Source organism: Myotis nattereri (genome assembly GCF_964212035.1).
Source record: "Myotis nattereri genome assembly, chromosome: X".
NCBI classification, from domain to species: Eukaryota; Metazoa; Chordata; class Mammalia; order Chiroptera; family Vespertilionidae; genus Myotis; species Myotis nattereri.
In genome coordinates, this window is record NC_138078.1 from 33245466 (window position 1) to 33272497 (window position 27032).

General features: G+C 35.9%; 1 protein-coding gene across 1 annotated transcript in view; it reads left to right on the top strand.

Moving 5' to 3' along the window:
• Positions 1-2663: 2663 nt before the first annotated feature.
• POF1B (POF1B actin binding protein) overlaps positions 2664-27032 on the top strand; it is a gene marked incomplete at both ends in the record, with an annotated part of 70663 nt that continues 46294 nt past the window's right edge. Inside the window, 3 exons of the mRNA XM_081115459.1 lie at positions 2664-2948; positions 18573-18647; positions 20938-21018. Coding sequence (XP_080971585.1) covers positions 2664-2948; positions 18573-18647; positions 20938-21018 — 441 coding nt within the window. The remainder of the gene's footprint in view (positions 2949-18572; positions 18648-20937; positions 21019-27032) is intronic.

The window sequence follows — 27032 nt, forward strand, 5'->3', positions numbered from 1 at the left end:
CAAAGACTAAGAGGGGATATAAAGAAAAAGGGAGAAAGGAGAAGAAGAAGAAATGGCTATATGGAAGCAAGGAGGAAGCCAAAAGAACTAGTATAAGAAGAAAAAAGAAAAGGAACATAAAATAAATGAAATAATAATAATTAATTTAAAATGCAGTAATAATGGATACATTAAGATGTAGATAGGAAAAGTAAAATGGAAAAAAGAGAAAAATAAAATAAGAAAAATTAATAATAACAATAAGAATACACAAAAGTACAATAGAATCAAAGGAAAGAAATTAGAGATATGTAAGAGGAAAGAGAAATAAGGAAAAAACCACACAACAAAAACAAAATAAATCTACTCACACACACACACACACACACACACACACACACACACACACAAAACCCACACACACACAGTCAAAAATCTTTGGGTCTGCTATTTGTGGAACTCGCTGGATTTTTCTCTGATGTTATTGAATCTGGTCCCTTGGTGTGTCTATCCTGGGCCTCCTCAGAGCTTCTCTGGTGCAGGTAAATTGGAGTCACTGTCCCTTTCTGGCCCTGGGCCACCTTATTGAGGTCTGAGAGTTTGAAGTCCCTAGTATTCCAGCTGGCAGGGACTCCTTAGCCCAGAGGTTGGGTCTGCCTCAAGTGTCACGCCTTGATTGTCCTTGTTCTGAGCTCTACTCCCTTGTCCCATGGAGCTGGGCTCTGTCTGGGTATCCTGGTCTTGCCTGGGATGGTTTGATCAGACTCATGTTGGGGGTGGTGCCAGAAGCTTGTAGCGGGGGTGGGCAGGCTCTTCCTCTTTTTCTAATGCCTCAACTATGCCTGGTTTGCTGGCACCTCCTCTCTTTCACCTGCAGGGGCACAGATTTCCTGCCCCAGCTGTTCCTTCTTGCCTGAGGTTACTGCAAATTGGGTCAGAAGCAGCTGTTTTGTCAGCGGGAAAGAGGAGATCTTCCCTGAATTCCAGGTGGGCAGGGCTGATCCTCCTTCCTGGACCTACTGTCCAGCCCCCTTTCTGTTCACCATCAAGAAATAGAGGGCACCCCAGGTTCAATGTTGGGTGTGTCATGAGCTTAGTGTAGGCTCCCATGTAGTCTGGCCTTGAGCTCAGTTACGTGGCCCTTCCCACAGGTCAGAGGAGCTTCCCAGGCTGCACGATGGTGGGGTGTTAGCACTACTCTATCCAGGGACTCCAGCCTCAGGCTTCCACTGCTGCACCAACTCTGCAATTTCCACAGCCAGTGCCCTTGAGGCCTCCTCTCTCATTCTCAGGCACTCCTGTCTCACCTACAGATCTGCAGCCTCTTCAGTCTCCTCAGGTCTCAATTCTAGTAGGTCCAAGTCAGGGGAGGCTACATCCACCTCCTAGCCTTCAGCACAGGTCCTGCCTCTGAGCCTTGGCGGTGGAACTGAGCAGCTCTAGGGCAGCGGGGGCAGCACAGTAGCAGTGGCAGTGGGTGAGTGCATGGCAGGGGTGAGAATCCTACCAGGTCAGTGGAAGTCACACAGCGGTAGCATAAAGTCCAGGATAAGTCCCTGTTGGGCACATGTGTTCAGGCTGGGTGCATGCCAGGTCTGCAGAGGTTCTGCCGATGTCTGCAGCTGGTGTGGTCAGGGTCTGGGTTGTCAGTGCTGAGCATATCAGGTAATCAACCCTCAGGACTTGCCGAACCCTTAACTAGATATTTTGAAAGTAATCAAACTCAGTGTTTCCTAGGGAACAAATACAATTGAGGTACATTATTTTGTAAAAAAAAAAAAAAGAAAGAAATGCAAAAGAATAAATCTAAATCCTAAAATGCAAAGCATTTGTGGAATTGTTAGATTTTTTTTTACCACTCCCCATGTATAAACAGACAATCATTTAGACAAATCTACTTCAATGTAAGTTAGAAAGTCATACTAGGCTCGGAGCAAGATAAACAGGTCCATAAATTACAAAGAGTTGCCAGATGGAGACCCCATAGTAATCTCCCTTAACTGCAATTATCAGCTGGATTTTACAAAGAATCCAAATTTATATGCGAATTAGCATGTCCCTAGGCTAACACCATATTTAGGTCTGGGACTCTAATGACAATAATCACACCTTTGCTAAGCTTCAAAAGAACCAGGTCAAAGTCACTTCAGTGTCATGTTTGTGACTTTTTGTTCTCTAATAACTTTTGGCATGGGCATGTCTTTGTCTGCCTATTTACAGTTAAAGTGAATTTCCAAGCCTGTGGACTTGGCAGCTCTGGCTTCAGACCTAAAATTCCACATTTCTGCTCTTCCAGATTCCCTTATCTACTGGACAGCCTTGTAACTATCTCCATGGCAATGCAGGGCCTCTCCTGGCAGGTAAACCTGTCTGGTGAATCCGCCCATCAGAGGCGTGTCAGTACCATTTCCTGGAGCAATCTCACAGGGTGGCTCCACTTTCCATTAGTGTTCAAATACTTTGCTGCCTCCTCTGCAGCTGCCAGACCTGCTCCTGCTGCTGCTCAGGTAATTCTCATTTCCCCCTGGCACCACTATAGACAGAGGTGGTTGGTAAAAGGCTTGTACATGTATCTGCCTGTCTGCCTTCCTATTCTTTCCTTTCATGATCTCTCTGTCTCTCTCCTTCTCTGTTTTGTTCCTTAGGGAGAACATCTGGTGTGTACCTTACTGACCACCGAGAAGATGATGAGTTCAAGCTATTGGAATGAGATGAACAGCAGCAGCTGTGGGATTCAGCAACTCCCAGAGGTGCTGCAGTGCCAGCCTCAGCATTACCACTGCTACCATCAGTCAAGTCAAGCCCAGCAGCCTCCAGAAAAAAATGTAGTGTATGAGCGAGTGAGGACCTACAGTGGACCCATGAATAAGGTGGTTCAAGCCTTGGATCCCATCGGCTCCCGGGAAGTGCTCTCCCCTCTCAAAACTTCCTCATCCTACCAAAATTTGGTTTGGAGCGACCATTCCCAGGTACCACAGAGACAGCTGTCAGGCTAGTAGAGAGGGGGAATCTTGAACCTTATTTCTTTTTTAAAAAATTAAGTTCTTTATTGTTTAATGTATTACATAAGTCTTCTTCCTCCTCCCCCCCCATTGACCTCTCCCCGGCCGCCCCCAACCCCCAGTATATTCCCCTACCCCCCATCCCATCTGTGTCCATTGGTTATGCTCATACGCATGCATACAAGTCCTTTGTCATTTCTTTTCTTTCTGTTTCTCTGCCTCTGTTATAAAGAATGTTATCTCTCAGTGGAATACAGCTACATATTCAATGTACAGTAAGTCAAAATTTCATCTCTTGGCTATTCTTTCATTTACTCATGCCTGTGGTTGTTTGTAATCAGTTCCCGTAATTTTTATAATTTAACTAGAGCATAGGATGGCTCGTATTTTGTTGCATTTGATTGGAATATCTGATCTGAGGTAGTCTTTTGCTCCAGCCACAAAGCAATCCTCAACTTGAATACGATAATTTTTACAGAACATTTTTTGTTAATTAACTTCATAACAGAAATAAATAGATTTTTTGTATCAAATATAATGGCTCAGGGTCAATGGCATGTATTGTGTGACAAGCAAATATTTGTGTTCAGCAAATAGTATGCTGTTCTAGGATAAATGACAGGCACAAAAACCTGTTTGAATTGCCATATGTGTTTCATATTCTGGAAATGACACATTTCTCTTGCATAGCTAAGGTGAATAATTTATGAATATTGGTAAAAGAGTATTGAAAGAGTGGATATAGGATTAAGGAAGGCAAGATGTAAGCAATTGCTTATCTGAAAACTAAAAAGAGTGGAACTCTAAGACACCTTTTAAAATTAAATAAATGTGTTTGTAAAGGGGTTATTTTAGCATCAAGATCTGTACTAATAACCATGCCAATGAATGTAAAGGAACATTGCAAGACTATATAAAATTAACAGCTCTATGTTTTCATTCTTTGACCTTCTTTACATTAAATTTTCATGTTTTTAAACTTTCTGGAAACTTCTGTCCAAACTGAAATTATGTTTTTCAAGATACAATTTGTACTGTAAAGAGCTCAAAAAGAAAGAGAGATAAAAGAATACAATCATTGGGATATTATCCTATGTTGCATTATCATACCAATCTGGAACAATATGAATTATTTTCCCTAAAACCTCAATTTCTTGTCAAATTGCTAGAAAAGGCAAGATGAATTAATAGATAAAAATTAAAAAGCTGGAATTTGGCAAATCATAAATATTGACTACAGAATTTTTAGGAATGCATTTTATGGTATGCTCTTTAGTTCAACTTACCTTTGTAATAATCCTGGGACCAATTTAAAGTCAGATATAAAGCAACATTTCTCAAGTATATAATAAAACTATTTTTAAATAATTTTAGAGAAAATATAAATAACTCAACAACTACAGAGGCTACAATATTACTCTTTTCTTTTACCTCTAATTTACTTTGAGAGGAAAATGTGAAGAAAAACCCATGATCTACCGTTGGTAATTTCTTAGTTGAGAAAAACTCCACCTATGTGGAATTCAAAGGGAAGAAAAATATAAAGTTTAAAAATACTAATGTATATAAGTGATAATAATGCAAATGTACATTCCAATCATCTATATTAGATGCTAATTAACAACTAAGTGGGTGTCACCTGTGTTTTTAAGTAGCCCCAAAACAATGAGGTCAAAGACAACAGTTACCATTATCATAAGAATGCTAAAACCACCCTATCTGTCATAGTTATTTAAACAATTAACCTCTTTTCTTGTCAAATTGCTAGAAAAAGCAAGATAGATAGGTAAAAAATTAAAAAGCTGAAATTTGATAAATTATGAATATTGACTACAGAACTTGAGGAATACATTTTATTGTACGCTCTTTAGTTCAACTTACCTTTGTAATAATCCTGGGACCAAGCTGCCGGAGCTTTTTACAAGACTTTCCTTCTTCTTACCTGATACTTGTTTAAGTGATGATTAGGAGACTCTCTTCATCCAGAAATGTAGTTCTCCATAGGGGGCTCTATAAGAAACCCTAGGGACCAAAAATATGGCCACAGAAACTAGGATAAGAGATTTGAATGGATGTTGTAAAGCCTGAAGTTATTTGCAATTGAAAGGAAAGAAAAGTAAGGGCTGGATGAAAATGATCCAGGTGAAATTTTAGATATGTGGTAAACAACAACAACAAAAAGTAGCTTCATTCCCTTAGTGAAACAAAGAAGAGAGAAAATTTGACCAAAACATTTACAATTGAGTTAGATATCAAAGGGGATTAACAACTCCACTAAAAGATAATTTGTCAAAAAACTTTTAGATAGTTGCCACAAAGAATGTGACTAGGAAGCTTTTCTATTTTATTTTTTCTCCCTATTTATTGGAAGGATGGCATTGTGTAAAGTAGAACCTCAATTTGATTTGAAATTACCTTCATGCTAACAAAAAAGTTAAGATATGGCTGGGTAAGATATGGTGATAGCTTTGTTATGCATTATGCCAAGCACAAGCAAGCAGGACATATTATGCAAAATTCTTTTTTGTTTGTCTTATGTTTTAATAAAGTCTCTTAATATGCTATGTTTCAGAGACATTTTGAGTTGGTATGTGGCAATTATTCTGCTGCTAGAATTTGTGACCATATCACCTAGGGAAATGGTTGGACATCATAAATTCAATTAAACTTTTACTTTAATTGTTTTTAGCATTTTGGTGTTTGGATGACATTCAGAGAATTCATATGATTTTTTTAAAATACATAATTGCCAGTAGTAAAATATGTTCTTTTTTGAGAAATCAAAATTGATGCTACTCTGCTTCCTGAATCTTAATTTTAGCTTATATTTTTAATTTTAGTTTTAACCAAATGTTTTTTGCAGCACTTTAGTATTTTCTATATCTGACTTTTTAGTATATGTTTTTTCTCTATCGCCTTCTTGTGCACTAAAATGATGTTTATAGATGTAAATGTATTTCCAATTTCTCCAGATATAATGTTGCTTTCTTTTTTGCCAATAACTGATCAGCTATATTTTATGATTCTCTTTATTATTTTGTCTGATTGATAGAGTGTTCCTCAGAGAAATTTTAATATAGAAACCAGTTGCTGGTGAAATATTCAAAATTGATGATAGAATTAAATTACCAGGCTTATTTATATGAACAGGTAAAATCAATCACAAGTGAAATAAAGGTCATAGATGCATTTAAAACTGAATATGATACTGTGAATAAATGTATTTCTAAAAAACACATAAAACAAAATAAAAAACTTCACGGCTCAACCTTTTTAAAAGCTTAAATATTAATCTACCATCACAACTCAAAATTACATACTGTCTCAAATGAGTAGCATTGATGTTAATTACTCACTAGACATGTATTTTTCCATTCCATTAATTTAATTTTTCATGAAGTTCAAGGAATTTTCCATGTATTCAGAGGAGCTCTGTGGTGTGAGAGAGAAATAGATGAAAATATGTTTTTAATGCCAGTTATTCATTGAACAGATATTTATTAAGTGCCTATTATATAGAAAGCACTGTGATTATTGGGATAAATACCACTTGCTATCTAGGGAGAGGCCATATTACAAATAGATATACAGGACCTAGATTTAGGTATCCCATATATCTATATTTCATTTTTAAATTTTATTTTGTGTTTTGGCCATCTCTCATTTTATTGAATACACCAAATTTGGGTGAAAGAAGGAACCTCTTGTATGTGTTATATGGATTACCATTCTTTTGAATTTGAAACTTGCAAACTAATTTAACTCTAGAGAGCGGCCCAGGGGAGAATGGATGTTTATAAATGGTCTCTGCTCTCAGTAATTATTCAGCTGGGATTATCTTTGTTACATTATTTTTTCCCTTTTCTTTTGTTACAAAGATTGTGAATAGCTCCCTTATTGTGCCAGGATTTCTATAGACTATCAGAAATTTTTCCTGTTCTGTGGGGAGGGACATGGTGCTTTGATAAATTGTTGTTCAAGGGCGTGGTTTGTTCAAAGGTGTGGTCACTAAAGTGAATGATTGTTCAGGGAAGTAGGTTGCCTGCAAAAGGAATGAGGTCATAGGATAAAGAGGCACACATTTTCAACCTTGGTCATCCCCTTTGTGTTTACAATTAAATTAAGCTATACAAATTGTGAGTGTACCTAATTGTTGGATGAAATTGTCCATGCCAGTTGTCTTTGCCTTTTGTTTAAGGGAGGTCTGATAAATTTCTGGGCCTGTTTTCAGTCAATGGCACTCACACAAGCTGTTAGTGTGTGTGTGTGTGTGTGTGTGTGTGTGTGTGTGTGTGTATGTGTGTGTGTGTGTGTCAAGGTGGGGGACTTGAGACAAGGGGAAGGCGGGTGAACTTGTCCTTTAACTGTCTTGATCCAAATTTTCTTTCTTGATAATTCATGGTAAAACAACTGGAATATCTGTCATGCTTTTAAACCCCATTTAAAAGTGAAAACATTTCTAAACTAGTCTATTTGAGCTAACTTTTTCTTCATACCAGCAGCTATTTCAATAGTGATAATTTTTGACTTCCAGTAGAGCATATATACTTCTCATTTTTTTTAAGACAAAAAGCACGTACTGCAAAGAGACTTTATACTGTATTTTCTGTCCTAGTTTCCTGTAGGAAAATAAGAGAAAGTATCTTGGAATGAGTCTCTTAAATGAGAATTGCTATTGGAAGAAAGGGATGAGGGGAAGTAGTTCTATTACTAGTACATTCTAGTAATTTTTATCACTTTCTTTACATGAGAACAGAATCAGACTTTAATTAAGGAAGTGTTTGTTTCATCTACAGACAGATCATTGTACTTTACAAGTTTCTTCCTGTACAAAGTTCAGAATAACATCTCAACAATAACCTAAGGCAGGTGTTTAACCACATCACTGGTTTTGAAAGGTTCTAACAAAATATCTCCCATACTATTCTGGGAATTTATGCAAATGGAAGTTTACCTTGGCAAATTTTTTCAGCATAAATGTCAGGTGGCTTTTAAACATATTGCCTATTTGGAAACTGTTCAGCCTAGGATGTTCCTATTATTACTTTCAGTGATTCTCAGTCATTAGGACTGATAGTAGCATCCACAAGGCTCCCATGATTTACTAGTTTCCAAGTAAAGTTTTAAAATTTAAATTAGACAACATGAAAACGTTCCATGTTCATTTCAATAAGCTTTCAAATATATAGAGAACAAAATCCAGCACTATGTATGTAATTTCCTCTGTTTATTACCTGATTCTCATTCCCAGCCATCTCACCATCCCTTCTGCATCTATTGCACCAAGGTCTTTAACTCTTAGATCAGAGTTATCAATAGGAAAATGAAAACCAAAAGTTATTTACTGAAGAGGTTCATATTTTGCAGAGACTAAAGATCAGTCACAGATAACATTGTGTGTAGAAAATGCCCATACAAGTGAATCTATGTGGAATGTGTCTCTGGAGAGTTGCAAATAATAAATGTTCAGTGGTGACTTTGACAGAAGCAGATTATGACACTCGGCCAGGGGTCCTCAAACTTTTTAAACAGGGGGCCAGTTCACTGTCCCTCAGACCGTTGGAGGGCCGGACTATAGTTTTAAAAAATGCTATGAACAAATTCCTATGCACACTGCACATATCTTATTTTGAAGTAAGAAAACAAAACGGGAACAAATACAATATTTGTATTTGCATGTGGCCCGCGGGCCGTAGTTTGAGGACCCCTCTGATCAATGCTAGAGCCTAGTGTAATGGCTAAGAGTGTAGGCTTAGGTTTTAAACTTTTTGGGTTTAATTCCTGGTTCGAGGGCTATATGCCTCAGTTGCCCTATCTATAATATGGGGAATTAACATCTAACTCATAGGTTTGTTGTTAGAGGCAAATGCAATAATGTATGGTGAATAACACACAGCACACTGCCCTGACACATAGTAAGTGTTAATGCTGCATTACCTAGAATAAATTACTTGACTTCTCGGGAACTCAGTGTACTCATTTGTAAAGTGAGGACAATAGTACCTTCCTTCAGAGGTGTAGTGAATATTGAATAAGATAACATGCGAAGGTGTCCAACACAATGACTGGCACAGATTTGGCACTCAATAATTTTTCCCATTGGTATTATTATCTTATAAAATGCATCCAAAAAAGCCCCTACCTGCACAGACAAAATAAGTTAATAAACTTAATGACTAGACTATAAAGTAAGAGTTTCTTTCACACTGGAAAGATGGGGCAAACACATATGCTTGAAAAGCTTATTAGGGCTCTACTAGCTAAGAAAGACTAATAAGGAAAAGCATTAAAGCAATTTTCTAAAATTCATGGTATATGATCAAAAGACTATAACAGTAGGAATATATTTATAATATTTCCTGGCATATCCTTTAGAAAGAGTAATTTGGAAGTTCTCATACTCTTAGAGTCTTAGAACTTGAGCTTCAATATTTGAAATAGAGTTTTTTCATGCTTTTTTTTTCTTTTTTCCTTTTTAAATCGTAGTGACACTGAGCATGAAAGCTTGCTTGCAGTCTGCCTCTTACCTAATGTTTTCTGTATAAATGGACTCCCAATAGGATAGAATGTGTCTATTTACATTTAAATTAATTAGCATCAAATAAATTTAAATAGGCATTCAGTTCCTCAATGGCACTGGTTACATTTTGAGTGCTCAACAACCACATATGGCTAGTTGGATAGTACAGTTAAAGACAATTACAGAGAGGCCTACTGGAAATGGCAGATCTATATATTCAATCTGCTCATTTAAATATAAAAATGCCTCTAAGATCATCACATTCAAAGAAATTCATGATGGTACAAATGTGTGATCAAAGTGATGCCAATTTACATAATCAGCTATAGTGGGCTCATAGGAATGAAGCAAAAAATGAAGGCACACATTATCAAAGTATAACTTTAGAGTGACTATTTCAGTACAGGAAGAATTAACTTAATAAACCTTCAATAAAAAGAACTTGAGTGAAAGATTTTCATGTATGTATGCATATATCTATACTTTTGTCTGTCTGTGAATTTTTCCCTGAACCTCATTCTTTGACAGAGCAAATGGTTACAAAGAGGAATAAGATGAAAAATATCTTCTCTTAAAAATGCATCTTCTTTTCTTTTGGGACTATGAACTGTGTTTCATAGTCTCTCTGAAACTGCCCATCTCCCTTAACCTATTGAATTTTTAAACTTCAGTAAAAGTTCAAATATCATAACCATTTTTAAAAGATGAGATAATCAAGGCACAGAGATGTTATATGACTTGCTCAAGTTCATACAACTAGTGTACAGTAGAACTAGGATTTAAATCTAGCAGTCTATCTCCAGATCTGTACTTGTAACCACAACAGTATACTGTGTATTCCTCATCTACACATTTGACTTTTATTTATGTTACACAGTCTCCAATATCTGATTCCCATTTATACTTTGGGATCATTTTCTTATAGGTGCTCCCATTATGAATCACTTAAAATCTTTTGGGACATAAGCTTGGGCATAAATAAATAATATAAATGAACATTTCAATTCTTTAAAAATATTATGTTATTTACCAAGAAGGCAGATATTATTGTTGCTGTTCAGGGTTTTTATATTATTCTCATACATTTTATGGATTACTAGAGGCCCGGTGCATGAAATTCATGCATGGGGGGCGGGTGTGTCCCTCAACCCAGCCTGCACCCTCTCCAATCAGGGACCCCTTGAGGGATGTCTGAGATCGGGCCTAATCCGTCAGTCGGACATCCCTCACACAATCCTGGACTGCTGGCTCCCAACCACTGGTCTGCCTGCCTGCCTGATTGCCCCTAACTGCTTCTGCCTGCCAGCATGATCACCCCCTAACCACTCCCCTGATGGCCTGATTGGTGCCTAACTGCTCCCCTGCTGGCCCTATTGCCCCCAACTGCCCTCTCTTGCTGGCCCTATTGCCCCTAACTGCCCTCCCTTGCTGGCCCGTTTGCCCTCAACTTCCCTCCCCTGCCGGCTCGATTGTCCCTAACTGCCCTCCCCTGCAGGCCTGGGTCCCCCCCAGCTGCCCTCCCCTGCAGGCCTGGTCACCCCCAACTGCCCTCCCCTAAAGGCCTGGTCCCCCCAACTTTCCTCCCCTTTAGGCCTGGTTCCTCCCAACTGCCTTCTCCTGCTGGCCATCTTGTGTCCACATGGGGGTGGCCATCTTGTATGTTGGAGTGATGGTCAATTTGCATATCACCTCTTTATTATATAGGATTTTGTATAAAAATATAGAAGGCTCTATCACTGGATAATAACATGATTGAATTTAGTTACTTAAATCTCATAAATGCTTTGGCAGCACTTCAATAGAAATAATATGAAGAAATAAAATTAGCTGGTACCTTATTGTAAAAATTATGAACTCAGTAATAAAATGGTATTTGGTTTGTAATTCAGAATCTTTTAAAAATCTTTGATAATCAAGTTCTGAAGTTAGGTTCAAACTCCTTACCTTGATGTTAAAGGACCTCCTTAGGATAGTCCCATCCTATTTTTATAGTCCTCTCTCACAGTACTCAACTCCTCCTACCTGATGTTCCAGACACACTATATTACTCTCAGTTTCATAAATAAACTGATGATTTTGCTTCCTTCCTACCCACCCCACTTTGTTCACTCTATCCCTCGCTCTGGCAACATTCACCTTTCCCTCATATTTCTGCTGGAATTCTGCCTATCCCTCAAAATCCATCTGGAAAGCTGTATACTTTAAGATACCTTCTCCAACCCTGAATCTTCTTACCCTCTCCTCAATGCAATATTGCACTTCCAAATTTATTCCAGATGTGGTCTCCATCTTAAAGCGAGTATCACTTTTAATCATTTAACTATATGTACTTATATCAAGTATTATAATTTCTGTTGTCTTTCTTCCCCCAATCATGATCTGGTGAGAGTTGAGATTTTTTAAAAATCAAAACACAAACACAAATCAAAATAAATGTTTGGAAGAATAGAATGAAAATTCTGCCTCTCCACTTGTTCTCCTCCCTTCCCCGCTTGCCCCCTGTCTTTGTGATTAAGGCTTGCAAAAACTGTATGAATGTGGCTGTCAGCACTGGCTTTAATAAAGATATATGACAAGGATTATTTGTGGGTTGCACTCTTCGATTCCCTCTTTTTGAACTGAAAATGGGTAGTAGGACACAAATTGTCTTTTTATAAAAGTAAACACATTAAACATAAGGAGCTATTTTAAAAGTCAATTAGTATTCTATTCTGGTTCTCATGTTCCTTTAAGCAACTGGATTTCACTTGTTTATTTTGATTTATATTTTTCCCTATGGACAAATATTTATGATTACTTATTTTATCAATGCTTTAAAGGGTTAGTGATTCTGATCTCTCATTATATCATTTCCCTGGGATTTTCTGTGATACTTCCTGTAAACAAATTAGCTTGAAGGTGTTAATTGATTTGCTTATAAAGACAGTCCCTCTACCTCCCCTGCTACTGAAATTCTAAGTAAAGTGTTTTTATTTATTGAATATTAACTGGGTTATTCTGTAATTGGTTTAGTTATGTGCTCCAAAATTCCCTCATAAAACTACTAATACTGTTCAGTACTTGTCCACACACCAAAATACATTTAGAACTTTCCAAGGAAATATTTTTGTCCTCAAACATATTATTTACCCATTTGTCTTCTAACACAGGCTTCAGCTTGATGCATAGATTCCTGCATAAATTATTTTAAAATCTTCACAAACGTAGTTACATCTAAGAATAGTTCTCTAGAAAACTACATCTTAGCTCTCAGAACTTCCATAGTAAGTTCTTATAGTTCTTTTTTATCTCTTCCAATACCATTACATAAGAAATATTGAACAAATAACTTTGTTGCACATGTAATCAATCCAGTAAAAATAATGCCTTATATAAATAGATGGTACGTTTTATTTTTCAAAATTCTTTTACATACATTTTTACTCACTAGAACTCCAAATATTAAGTAGAAAAAGCATTGTTACAGCCACTGTACAAATTGTACAGTATACAAATAAAAATATGCATTGTGTGTTATTTGTCTTGGACAAATAAAGGAATCAAGGCTCAAATATCTCAAAATAAATTTTCCAAGTCATACCAGCTGGTTAATGAATGCCCTAGGTTTAGAAACTAGCTCTTGATATTTCTACTGTATCAGCTATCTCACTTAACCTACTTACTAAAGTATTTTCAGTTTAAACAAGTTATATTTATTGATTTCAGCAAATCATTTGATGATTACCCTTACTGTATATTTTTTCCATTCCAATGTTCCATTATCAGGGCAGAAAGTATAAAAAATATATTAGAGGACAAAAATAGTTTCTGATCTGATTTTATTGGTCTTGCCCTGAAATAATCATGCTATTTAGAGAGTATGTGCTGTTTTTTTTTTTTTTTTAAATATATTTTATTGATTTTTTACAGAGAGGAAGGGAGAGAGATAGAGAGTTAGAAACATCGATGAGAGAGAAACATCGATCAGCTGCCTCTTGCACATCCCCCACTGGGGATATGCCCGCAACCCAGGTACATGCCCTTGACCGGAATCGAACCTGGGACCCCTCAGTCCGCAGGCCGACGCTCTATCCACTGAGCCAAACCGGTTTCGGCGAGTATGTGCTGTTTTTAATATTTTAAAGGAGCATGTGCTAAGTTTTTAAGGTGTGAAGGAAAATAACACCTCTCCAGCTCCTGTTTTCCTTTATTTCTCCACTGCACTGAGCTACTCAAAAGTTCTCTCACTGAGGTAAATAACAGGGAAACTTGCTCCTTTTCCATTTCATATGATTTTCTAACTCTGAAAAACAGCTGTTTTAGCAAACAGAATAAAGATAGTATTGTGACTAGCTATGATTTAGGGTATATCAAGGTATGGACAATTATCGCGAGTGACATAATGAAATTATCCCCCAAAGCAGACTGATTTCAATCCACTTTGATCTTAGAATTAATAATTCCATATGTAGTTTATACAAGGAGGAGGAGCAGGAGAAAGAGGAGCAAAAGGAGGAAGAGGGATGCTACAACTTTCCCAAAGCTGAAAATTGTTACTTTAGGCAGTATAGGAAAAGAAGACTTGAATTTTATACTAAAGCTGAGCCCACCTAATTACAAACAAAATTATTTTTTACTATACCTCTACCAAAAAAAAGTTGCCAACAAGACAATATTTATGTATTTAGCAAATCTGTGGCACAGGAATAAATGGCTGAATACTATGCTGAATATTTGATTAAAAAGGTAGGGCCTTACTTGAAAAATTGAAGGACTTAAGTAATATGAGTACTAAGTAAAAATTTTATTTTTAGTTTAGAGGCTTCAGAGTACACACTATAAATATATGGCGCAGTTTATAAAAATCTATTTGATTTGTAGAAGTTTAAATTATTTAATCAGAGCCATTCTCTCACACAGTCATTTTTGGGTGGCTCTCTTGTTTTCAGGCACCCAAAAATTGCCTTTGACAGTAAATAATAAAAAGGACAAATATCTACCCCCCTATTATAAGGACTAGTCAAATTTAAGAGTAGAATTATGTTCTATAACTTGAAAATCAGAAAATATAATGACATATGCTATATATGTGGCAAAGTATAGTAATTAAGAGTGTGAGTTCTGGAGTCATGGTACTTGATTTTCAGCTCCAGCACCTTAGTATTAACTGTGTGATCTTCATTTGGTTACTTAACCAATCTCTCTCTAACTTTATTCATATGTAAAATAAGGGTATAGTAGAATCCACCTCCTGGGGTTGTTTTGAATATTAAGATAATCTGTGTAGCCCTAGCTGGTTTGGCACAGTGGATAGAGTGTCGGCCTGAGGACTGAAGGGTCCTGGGTTTGAATCTAGTCAAGGGCACATGCCCAGGTTGCGGACTCAAACCTCAGTGAGGGGCGTGCAGGAGGCAGCCGGTCAATGATTCTCTCTTATCATTGTTTCTATCTCTCTCTCCCACTCCCTTCCTCTCTGAAATCAATAAAAATATATTTAAAAAAAGACAATCTGTGTAACATATTTGTCACAGAAAGCTTTTAATAGGTGATAGTTATCATCATCAAAAGAAAAGACTGACAAGTTTAAAGGATTTGAAATTGTTTTGTCTCTATGGAAAAATATGTTGGGAATGATCTCCTATCTTCACAGAATATTAGAAATACAAAGGAGAGTTTAAGATCCTCTAATCCACATTAGCACACACCTACATACCATTTCTCACACGAGGAAACTGAAGCTCAGGGAGATGATGTGAGTTGTTTGATATCACACAGTTATCTAGTAATATAACTAGAAGTAGAACCCAGGGCTCCTGACTCCATGTATAGGTCTCTTTCCACTATATTACGATAGTAATCACCACTCACCCCTTCCCAAAATTTTAATTATTTTGTAAATTTAATAAAAGGTACCCCAGGGGCTGTGTCACAGAGAGCATAAGAACAGAAGATGTAACTATTTTTTGAATTTAATGACTTCAACATGAAGGATTTAGGTAAGCTGTATACAGATCAGGGACACTTAAAATTAAACACTGAACAGGTTATCAAGAGGGCAAGTTAAACTCCTATTCCTGGGGTGCCTTTAAAACTAAGGCATCCTCTTCATTCACATTTTTATCAATTCCTATGAAATGGGTAATAGTTATTTGAGGGATGACTTGCTGCATTTCTGCCTAGAGCTAGATACCACTGGAGTGCCTTCCATTATCAAGATAATGTACATTTTGGACATTTACTCAGACCATCATACCTAATTCTGTAGATTTCCAGGGAAAAGAGTTTTCTTTAGCAAGTCTTTCTGGAATTAATAAACTTTATATTCAGATTGCTTTTCCACCTTTTAACCAGCCTAATACTACTACAGTTTTTCACCCTGATCAGCATCATATATCTTAATGTTCTTTGAGGCATATCAAGCTACCACCTTAATATTTTACTTTTTGTAGCTATCCTATTTGTTCTGTTTTTTTTTATGAGGATTGCAAGCCATATTTGCCTAGATCAATTCTAATAATAGACTCAAAATAATTAAGTTATAATCTTAGTTAATAATTAATAATGTCTTAATTATTTAAGAATTAATGTGTCAGCCTTCTAAATATAAGAAATTTGGATATTTTATTTTAGGATCAGACTAGTTTTTGTGCAAATGTACCAATTCCCCTTTTAAATATTTGCTACCTTAGCAGCTGAATAAAGTAACCCTGCCTATACTATGATAAATAAATGTCCTAAAGCTATGATATATAGATAGATAGATAGATAGATAGATAGATAGATAGATAGATAGATATAGATATAGATATAGATATAGCTATAGATATAGATATGGATATTGATAGAGATATGTATGTGGGGGGTTTTGTGTATAGGCCTACTTGTGTTAATTTCTGAAAATTTATAAAACTTCACAGCACACACTTTTATCTTAAAAGCTAGCTCACTTGGCCAGTAAGTTCCGTTCTGTTTAATGTGCTGATGTCATCAGATTTGAATTGGTTAAAAAGAGGGGGAAATAACTACCATTTATAAACCTTGTACCAGGTGTCAAGCAGTGTCCACAAACTGTCTTCTTGAAGTGATCCCAGTATTAGTAGCCCTGGCCAGAAAAACCTAAGAGTTGCAGAAAAGCATCCTCCAGACATGAATACTTTTATGCATTGCTAGTGGATGTGTATGAGTATAGCCATTTGGGAATTGAATTGGGCAGTATCTGTTAAAACAAACAGTACACATACGCTGTGCCCCAGCAATACCACTTCTTTGTGGTATTTAAGAGAAATAATCACACTGCACAAGAATGCTCATTGCAGTATAGAGAAAACCCAGAAATAATTTAAATTTTGGTAAATAAGGTAACAAACAAACATTATAGAACATTATGTATTAATTTAAAATAATGACTTGAAATATATTTAATCTATAATACAAGAGATACATTGTTTGGTTAATGTTTCAGAATAATAAATTAATAAATGCTATATATATATATATATATATATATATATATATATATATATATATATCAGACAGTGATGGTTACTTTTGGGTAAGGGATTTCGATGCAGGGAGCATGGTTAAGGGACGGTCTTTGACTTCATGGAAAAAGATCTGTATACCATTTTATGTTACAATGTGTCTATGTACTATTGCATAACTAAAAAGCACCCCCTTTTCCCCTTATCTCTCAGAAGCTGCTTTTGTTAGATCTGAGAGCCAAACCCACCTGAACTTAGTTGTATTTGTAACCATTTTTCCAAACTGAAGAACATGTACTTCCTTGGTCTGCTATCTTACATTTTCTGCCTTTTAAAGCATTTTCCTCAGCAACCAGCAGGAAATCTGGAAACACGTTCAAAGGCTTCCTTGTAACATTAAGCTCGAATTTTGGTCTTGATATAACAGGGAGAGGGAGAATGAAAATGTTACAAGTTGAACCAAAGGAAAAGAAAAAGAAAAACCATAGTGTGCAGGACATTTGGCAGATTGAGTAAATGCATGGATCTGTTTGTTTTGTTTTGTTTTTTGGTTTTTTAAAAAATATATTTTATTGATTTTTTTACGGAAAGGAAGGGAGAGGGATAGCGAGTTAGAAACATCGATGAGAAACATCGATTCAGCTGCCTCTTGCACGCCCCCTACTGGGGATGTGCCCGCAACCCAGGTACATTCCCTTGACCGGAATCGAACCTGGGACCCTTGAGTCCGCAGGCCAACTCTCTATCCGCTGAGCCAAACCAGCTAGGGCTATGCATGTATCTGTTTTAAGAAGAGCATGTCACACCTATATTATTGTACTTCCATATAAGGCTGTCAGTATTTCCTCTGTAAGTCTATATTCTGATATTTAATAGCTTCCTTGTTAAAAAAAATACTTTTATCATTATAGGAATATATCCTGGAGTTGTGTCAATTGGTTGTAAATTATAGTAATATATGAAGAGATTAAGTAATACTATCAACTCTTTGCAACTCTTAAGAAAGCTATGTACCTTTGTTGATTTGAGAAAAAATCAAGAATGTTGAGATAATCAATAGAGTGACTTTTATCTACTCATTATTAAAATAATACTCTCACTTTCATGGATTGTTTTTAAACATCTGAACCTACTCTTTGAAATTAAACCAGACGCAGACCAAATAAAGCATAATTAAGGGTCAACTGGAAGGAATCTAAGGGGAGTAGTCTTAGTTGAGTTTGCAAAGGGAGTTTCCTATATTGGTTTGAGAATTTTTACATTTAACATTTTTTATTGATAAATTTTGCATATTGTTATTTTCAGACATAGTATACATTGGGATGTATATTAACAGAGTTATATAAAAAAAAGAAAAAACGAATGCAACCTAAAAATACAAGAAGAATGCATTATCATAAAAGCACTGTTGAAATTATTTTCTTATTAGGTTACGTGTAAAGTTGACAAACGAATTCAGTAATGTGCTCTTTGGATAGATAGACATCATCTAGGAAAGCATAACATTCTTATTACTGATAAATTGGGTTATCATAAAAATAAAGAAAATAATGCATTCAAATGACATAAATCAGTAACAATTTTTGAACTCCTTTTTGTTTCTCTCAACAGGAACTCCATTCTCCAACTCTGAAAATATCTACTTGTACCCCAAGCACTCTACACATGACCCCAACTACTGAGCAGGTAAAAGATTTTATAGATTAGATTTTATTATTTTCTTTTAATGTAAGCCTTGCTCATATGCTTAAACAATCTTTAGACCCTCAAGGGTTTTACACATTCAAAAATGCCAGGAACATAAAACTAGAAAGGGAATTCTCACATATGAGCATTAAGTTCAGCCCATCAAAGAATGTGAAGCAAGTGCTAAAATAATTGCTGTGAATTGGGATTTTTCAGTTTCATTGTCTACTCAATCTGATTGCTTTTAGTTTGAATGTAGTTTATTTTTAGCCAAGGATCTCCTTGTGATTATGTATATTTTAAGGGTCCTTGATTTGAGCACAAAAGAAGTACACAGATCTTGGATTGATTGAGGACTTATCTGTGTGAATGTTAGTACTATGAGTTTACATTCAGAGAGAATAACTTATACGGTCAGAACTAACCTTTCTCAAAAGTTTGTGCTTTAAAAGGCACACAAGGATCTAGATTCCTTAGTATTTATGACCTAATACCCATTTTTAAGATTATTCTTGAGCCTAAGCATTAGATCTTTAAAAGACACAATAATAATACTGAAATGCCATATTAACAAATATGTGTTTAATGAGCTAGTCACCATATCTCAAAAAGTAGATTCTAAGAACATAAAATATAAAACATCCAAATTGTGTTACTACATAGTAGGGGAGTATAAAGTGTATGGGATTTTGAGGATAAGAGAGCAAGATGAGGTTTCAGGGTATGAACTTGGACAGTATAGTCACAGATGGACAAAAACTGGTCCCTAGAATTTGGGTACAGTAAGGAAAAGGTGATATTATGTAGAACCAAAAACGATTATCAAAGAAAAGTTTGCCTACCTCATCCCAATTTGGCCTAACCAGAAACTAGGTCATTTGGAGTCATGCATTTATTCAGCAAACATTTGCTTAGTGCCAAGTATGTACCAAATATTGCACAAAGATGAATTAGACCCCATTATTATTCTCAAAGAGCTCACAGACTAACATGGGTCATATACATGACAAAACACAAGACAGTGGTGTAAAGGCTATAACTGAATTTAAAATGGAGTCCTATGGGACCACCAAGATATAATTACCTCAGAAAAGTGAGTCCACTTAAATCATAGTGCTGTTCACTATACTTAAATCCTGTCAGAAAATTGCATTCACTGATATTTCTCATAATAAAAGGACTTTAAAATTGGGTTTACTGTATGTTTTATTTCTGACAATAAAAATATGTTTATTATAGAATTGTGGCACTATAAAAGAATATGAAGAAGAGAAAAATAAAACTCCTTCATGATCTCCTCTCTTACTTAGAGATACTACTCTTAGTATTTTGTTTCCTTCCATTCAAATAAAAAATTGTGATCATGCCATATGTGCAATTTTATATCTTCATTTTCACATAACCTTATATAATATTGTGAGCTTTTTCTCATGTAAATTTTCATTACACAAGGTGGTTATTTTGATGGCTACATAGTTTTGCCTACATGTGATTATTTAATCTTTCCCTTCACCACAAGAAAGTGCTCCTGCTACTGCACCCTATCAACATTATTATTTTAAAAATTTCTCCAGTTAAAACATGGTGTTCTTTTGTTATGTTTATGGATTCCTAGTTTGGTTGAATAGTTTTGTTATTTAATAACCATTTGCTTTTCTTCTATTATATGCTGTTTGCTCATTTTTCTATTAGTGTGAAGATTTTCTTGTTACTGAGGTATAAAATCTCTCATTGTATTAATAATATTGACTCTTTTTCCTTCAAAACTTTGCAAATTACTTTGTTTTAGTATTTTGTCTTCCTTTTAATGTTATTTATGGCCCTCCCCACCACTACACTGAAGATTTAAGTGTTTAAGTACACACACACACACACACACACACACATACACACAGTTTTCTCTTTGCATCTCCTTCCATTTTTTAAAAAAATATAGGTTGTCCTTTTCAAACAGATATAATTAATAAATGTTATGCTATATTTTTCAAATCATGTGGAAGCATTTATAATGCAATAAATATTTTGAAACTCTCATAAAATATAATTTAGAAGGTGTGATGAATTTACCATGAAATTAGTATAATAGAAATACCTAGCACAGTGCTCAGCACATAAAATATGCTTTCATACATGTTTTTGAGACTGAAATTAATGACAACACTAAGTCAGATGTCATTATTTATGCAAATGACTAAAACTTTTACTCTGAAAATTGATCCCTATTATTATTGATGGCTCCAAGGTCACTAAATAACTGTAATTATATGCATTTTTTATCTTTTCTTCACAGGAACTTCATTCTCCAATAGTAAAAGTCACTACATATCCACAGACCACTATTAGGAGATATATAGTACAAAATCCTGAACAGGTAATCCATGTCACACAAAAATCTTGTCCCAACCTATAATTCCTTAGATGTGTGAGTCAGTTACCATATCCCTAAAATCAGATTGTTGGACTTTCTTCTGGTTATAAAGTTAATTCGTAATCACCATAATTCTAGACAATCATGTGCCCATACATTCTGACTCAGAGCTGTAAGAGTTCCAAGAAGTATATAAATCATTGGGTTATAAAATCTACTTCATAGCCCCACCCCTGTGCCACAAAGGATTTCTGTGCACTTTGAACCAAAGAAAAAGGGACAAAGTTCTTTCATAAGCTTCATATAAAAGCTATCAGTTGTTCCCTAGCTAATTTGGCTCAGTGGATAGCGAATTAGTCTGTGGACTGAAGGGTCCCAGGTTCGATTCTGGCCAAGGGCACATGCTCGGGTTGTGGGCTCAATTCCCAGTGGGGGGCATGCAGGAGACAGCCAATCAATGATTCTCTCTCATCATTGTTTCTATCTCTCTCTCCTTCTTCCTTCCTCTCTGAAATCAATAAAGAAATATATATATATATATATATATATATATATATATATATATATATATAAATATACACACACACACACACACAGCTATCAGTTGTTATATCACAGGTTGGAGTGTTTAGTATATTTAAATATGCCATTGAGATATGGGTTAGAAGAAGAAAATGAAAAGTTCAAAAGTGTCCCCATGCCTTTGTTGCATATGGTGAATGAACTTTTGTTCCCATTGATGGGCTGTTGAAAACTACATAATTATATAAAACATATGACCTTATATTTTACAAACTAGGATATTGTTATCTATTTTGAGGATAAAATTAAGAAAACTTTCCCCCCGCAGTAATAAGCCTTCCTCAAACACACCACACACACACACACACACACACACACACACACACACACACACATACACACCTGCACGCACACGTGCAGCCAGACATGGCCCTTCTTTAGCTTAGCTGCAACAGGAGGTTTTCCTATTGGGTTACAAATACAAAAGTTTCACAAATAGAAACAGTGTGGCCCAGATAGTAACACAGCTGTTCTTTGCTTTGCTCTTTATTATATCTCTTCATTATTGCAGAAAACAACCCTCCCCTTTTTCACAAAATAAATTTGATCACTTGCTTCAGCTGTGGTAAGCAAAGGGTTAAATTAGGTCAATACACTTGGTACTATTCTAGGTAGATGAGGAGGATGTACTATTCTTTTGTTTGTATCACTCTCCCATCTTCTTTCTTTATTTTTAAATCACTTTCTCATATTTCTTTAGCCAGGGAGGCTGGTGTGTTTGTGTGTGTGTGTGTGTGTGTGTGTGTGTGTGTGTGTGTGTGTGAGAGAGAGAGAGAGAGAGAGAGAGAGAGAGAGAGAGAGAGAGAACCTGTGAGCATGCATTCTCTGTATTTGGGGGTGATTGTTTTAGGTATTTGCTTGAGTTTCCATGTATTTGTGTAAATATCAAAAGAGAACTGCTTGCTCCTTCTTTTGCAGAATCAAAAGCAACAAATATGAAAATTGTGTCAGGGAGGAGGCCTTAAGGATGGCGTGGAAGATGAGAGTGTGCCTCTTTTACACACAAACTAGAGACTGCGTATATTAGGATGCATATTTTATTTGATAACTCTGGCTTTCAAATAAATAATTCTAAATAGTGCTTTTTTTCATAATGTGAGAATTGCTGTTGGGATATATCCACAGAGAGATTTAAAAAATGAAATCATTTGAATTCCACCCACTTTGCCAGCACTTCTTATGTGACTTTAAAAAAAATTATCTTTATTGTTGAAAGTATTAAAGATGTCCCCTTTGTTTTTCCCCCATTGACCCCTTCCACCTTGCACCTGCCCCTTCACCACACTTTTGTCTGTGTCCATGGGTTACGCATCTAGGCATATAAATTCCCTGTTTAATCTCTCCCCCCACCTACTCATCCCTGCTTTCCCTCTGAGATTCATCAGTCTGTTCCATGCTTCAATGTACCTGGATCTATTTTGTTCATCAGTTTATTTTGTTCATTAGATTCCACATATGAGTGAGATCATGTGATACTTATCTTTCTCTGGCTCTTATGTGACTTTGGATAAATTATTTAGTTAATGGGGAAAGGGAAGAATGAATATTTATTTGAAATACACTCCTTGCTAGGAAATTTACATATTTTATCCCATTTAATTCTAAAAAGGTGAGAAAACAGAAGCACAGATAAATTAGAAATATGTATGCAAGTGTGTAACATATTTGTAACACTGCACTTGCTTATTATTATGGCTATGTTCAACTACAAAGAAGCAAATAATTTCTTTGTGAGAAGAGGCTATAGAGGGTTAAAGAAAAATAATAACTTAATGCTTTTACCTATTTCCATTATTGAGGAATAAAACGAATTTCAATCTGATGCTTTGTAAACAAAAATAATCTAACCGGTTTTACAGAGCAGTTGAAAATCCTGTCTAGATATATTCTGCATTTTATTTATCTAAGTGTATGCCTTTTTGTTTGTTCTTTTAAATTTCCCCAGGAATAGATTCTGTCTTAATTACAATATTTATAGTAAGCTGAGCCTTCTAAGTGGCAACTTTATCCTCTTTCACCTCCCAGTTTCTCTAATCTTTACTTATCCTCCCTGTAATTAAACTGATGCCATTCCACTTTCCTCAATATGATTTCCTTCAAATTCTGATGAGCTGTTTTATTTTTGGTTGTTCCTGACTTTCTTTACTCTTCATTTATTGTTATTTTAGTCAAAGTATTTATACATTATGATATATAACTTGACCCAGAAATCAGAGAAGTATTTGTTGCTTTAAGTAGTCAGAGTCCTGTTGATATTACTCAGTTTCATTAATTTTCCAGTGTGGAGATCCTCCTGTGGGGAGGGTACTGTACAGCCTTCAGATAAAAAAGGGAAATAAGACATGGTTCCCAAACCAATGTAGCTTACAATTGTTCTCAGGAAGGGAAATAAGATATAGCCACAAACATCTATGTAATATACATGGTGAGGTGCATGATAGATGCATGAAAGAAATACTGATGAAGTCTTATTGAAGTTTAAAGGTTGGAGATAACATTTATTTAGGGGGGATCAGGGAAGGATTTATTGTGGTATTTAAGGCATTTTTACAATTAACACTGTTATTAGTATTATTTTGCTAATGAGGGAACTAAAGCTTAAATAAGTATAACTTGCTCAGTTTTTTGTGTGTTTTTGTTTTGTTTTGTTTTGTTTTGTTTTTCTCCAAATCTATCACTCGTTATCTTTTTCACAATTATTCTGGGAGTAGTTTTGACAAGATTTGATGACTTATATTGGATATGGGGTTAAAAGAATAACAGTCAAACATGATCATAAGCTTTTCAATTTTAGATACTGGGAGTATGGTAGCCAATTAAAAAGATGAAGAAGTTAGGGGAGAAGAAGCTGGTTTGGGAAAGGGGAAGATTTGATATTTGAACCAGTGGCATTTGAGGGGAATGGAACAGAAGACGCTCAACAGACAGTTAAAAATGACTTGTAGAAAGGTCCCATTTGAGATAGAGACTATGGTAGTTATTCCTCTTAAAATTATTATTATTGTGACTGTGGGAATGGGTGAGATAACTAAGTGGTAATGGAGAGGGTTGAGGTTATAACCTTGAGAAATTCCTACTTTGAGGGAATAGAAGGAAGGAACCATTTACACAAACAGGGGATCTGCCACAGAGGGAGTGTGAACACAGAGTAACTGAAACAAGTTCAGAAAGGAGGTGATCATCTGTCTAAAGTGACAAAAAGGCCAAGGAGGAGGATGCTTAAGAATAGAGTTTGACCATTAAGAAAGCAGTGGTGATATTTGAGAGAGCATTTTTGGTATACACGTGGAGGCAAAATCTAGATGCAATAAGTTAATGGGTGAATAGATCAAGAAGCAGGGGAAGAAGTAGGTGAGGATTATTATTCCACAAAAGGTATTGGTCATAGGAAGAAGAGAGGAGATAGTAGCTAAAGAAGAAAACAGAATTATGAGAGATTTGTAGACAGAGGGAAAGAACCAGTTCATAAGGAAGACTAAAGACTAAATGGGGACGACTGGGATAAGATTCTAGAAGAATCATGAGAAGATAGGATTCCAGGTACAGATAGAGACGTGAGTTTGAGGGAGGGGGGGAAGAGGAGTATGTCTTTCTCTATAATGAGAGGAAAATGAGTGAATCTCATTGGAGAGATTATCTTGGTTTTCTCAATAAGTAAAAGGAAAATGAGGGATCATGAGCATAGAGGATTGAGGAAAATTAAAATATTTTAACCATAATTATAGATAATTTGAGAAATACAAGTATGACCATGAAGGTTAGGAGGGTCTCTTAAATTTAGATGAATTTGTATTGAGCTTAATCAGCCAATCTTTTTTTTTTTTCTCTCTCCAGCAAGGTTTCATGACATTGGAACAGTAAAGTAGGAGTTGGGGATTATGGACTTTGTTAGATGTGAGAACTATTGCCAGAGGTCCTAAAAGTAACAATTATAATTATAAGATCAGGCATCTTTGAAAACACCTACTAATTTTTAGGGTGGATCTGGCTCCAATTCAAATGTACAGATAGAAAAAAATAAGCTGACAAAACAGTAAAACTGTCCAGTAGCACATTTATGAGAAACCTGTGACTTTAAATTTATTTTGCTAACCTGTTTCACTCAGAATGATGTGTTCATAGTATCATTTGGTTTTACCTTCTTTTCAATTTGGGGAAAATAATAGTCCTCCAAATTTGAAAGTATTTTTTTTTCAATAAGTCATTTAAAATAATAATGCCAACACTGATTTCAGAGAGAATGAACACTGTCACCACCTAAACCTTTTTTCTTCTTAAAAATAATAATGGTTCAACATTTACTAGTACAGTAAACTTTAATTCACATAGAACATTTCATTATTTTTGCTATATTTGTTTTTTGCCTCTTAGAAGATGCATATATCCTTAAGATAAAGGTTCAGCTCATCCCTTCTCATCCAATCATCTGTTCATTTGCTATGTGGTATTCAGGATGGATAAAGTCCCTGTACTCAATACGTCTACTTTAGTATATTTTTTAACTTGGTATCCTAGAAAAGTTTTAACAAGAGTCTCATAAATTATTTTAAATCAGTATGGATTTTAAATATTATATTACTACTAGAGGCCAGGTGCACGAATTTGTGCACCAGTGGAGTCCCTCAGCCTGGCCTGAGGGACTGGGTCAAAACCGGCTCTTCGACATCCCCCAAGGGGTCCTGGATTGCGAGAGGGCGCAGGCCAGGCCAAGGGACTCCACCAGTGCACAATTGGGGCCAGGGAGAGATGCAAGAGGTTGGCCAGCTGGAAGAGACCACGGGAGGGCTCCAAGGCATGTCTGGCCCCATCTTGCTCAGTCCTGATTGGCTGGAGCCCAGCAGCAAGCTAACCTACTGGTCAGAGCATCTGCCTCCTAGTGGTCAGTGCATGTCATAGTGGCTGGTCAACTGGTCAACTGTCTGTCCCCTGGTCGTCAGTGCATGTCATAGCAAGTGGTTGAGCTGCCTTAGCATATTATGCTTTTATTGGTTGAACAGCTGACTGGATGACCAGACACTTAGCATATTAGGCTTTTATTATATAGGATAATATTAAAAACTATGTCATTTGTATATTAGAATTATGGATGAAAGGTTCTTTAAAATATATTATTTTGCTTGATATAAAGTTCCCTGCATTATTATCCCTATGAGCCTCAGAGAAGGAAAATTACTTGCCCAAGTTTCCACAGCAAGTATGTAGTATATACAGGAATGCATACAGGTTTTATGACTCCATAATTTTTCCCATTACACTTGCTGCCACTAATTTTAGTCCAAATTCAATCCACTTTGCAATTCTCACCTGTTGAGTTTCTGAATCTTTTATACCTTCATTCACCTTCCCACTGTTTCCTTTTTTAGTTGTATATTAAATTTGTTGAGATGACATTAGTTAATAAGATTATATAGGTTTCAGGTGTACATTTCTATGAT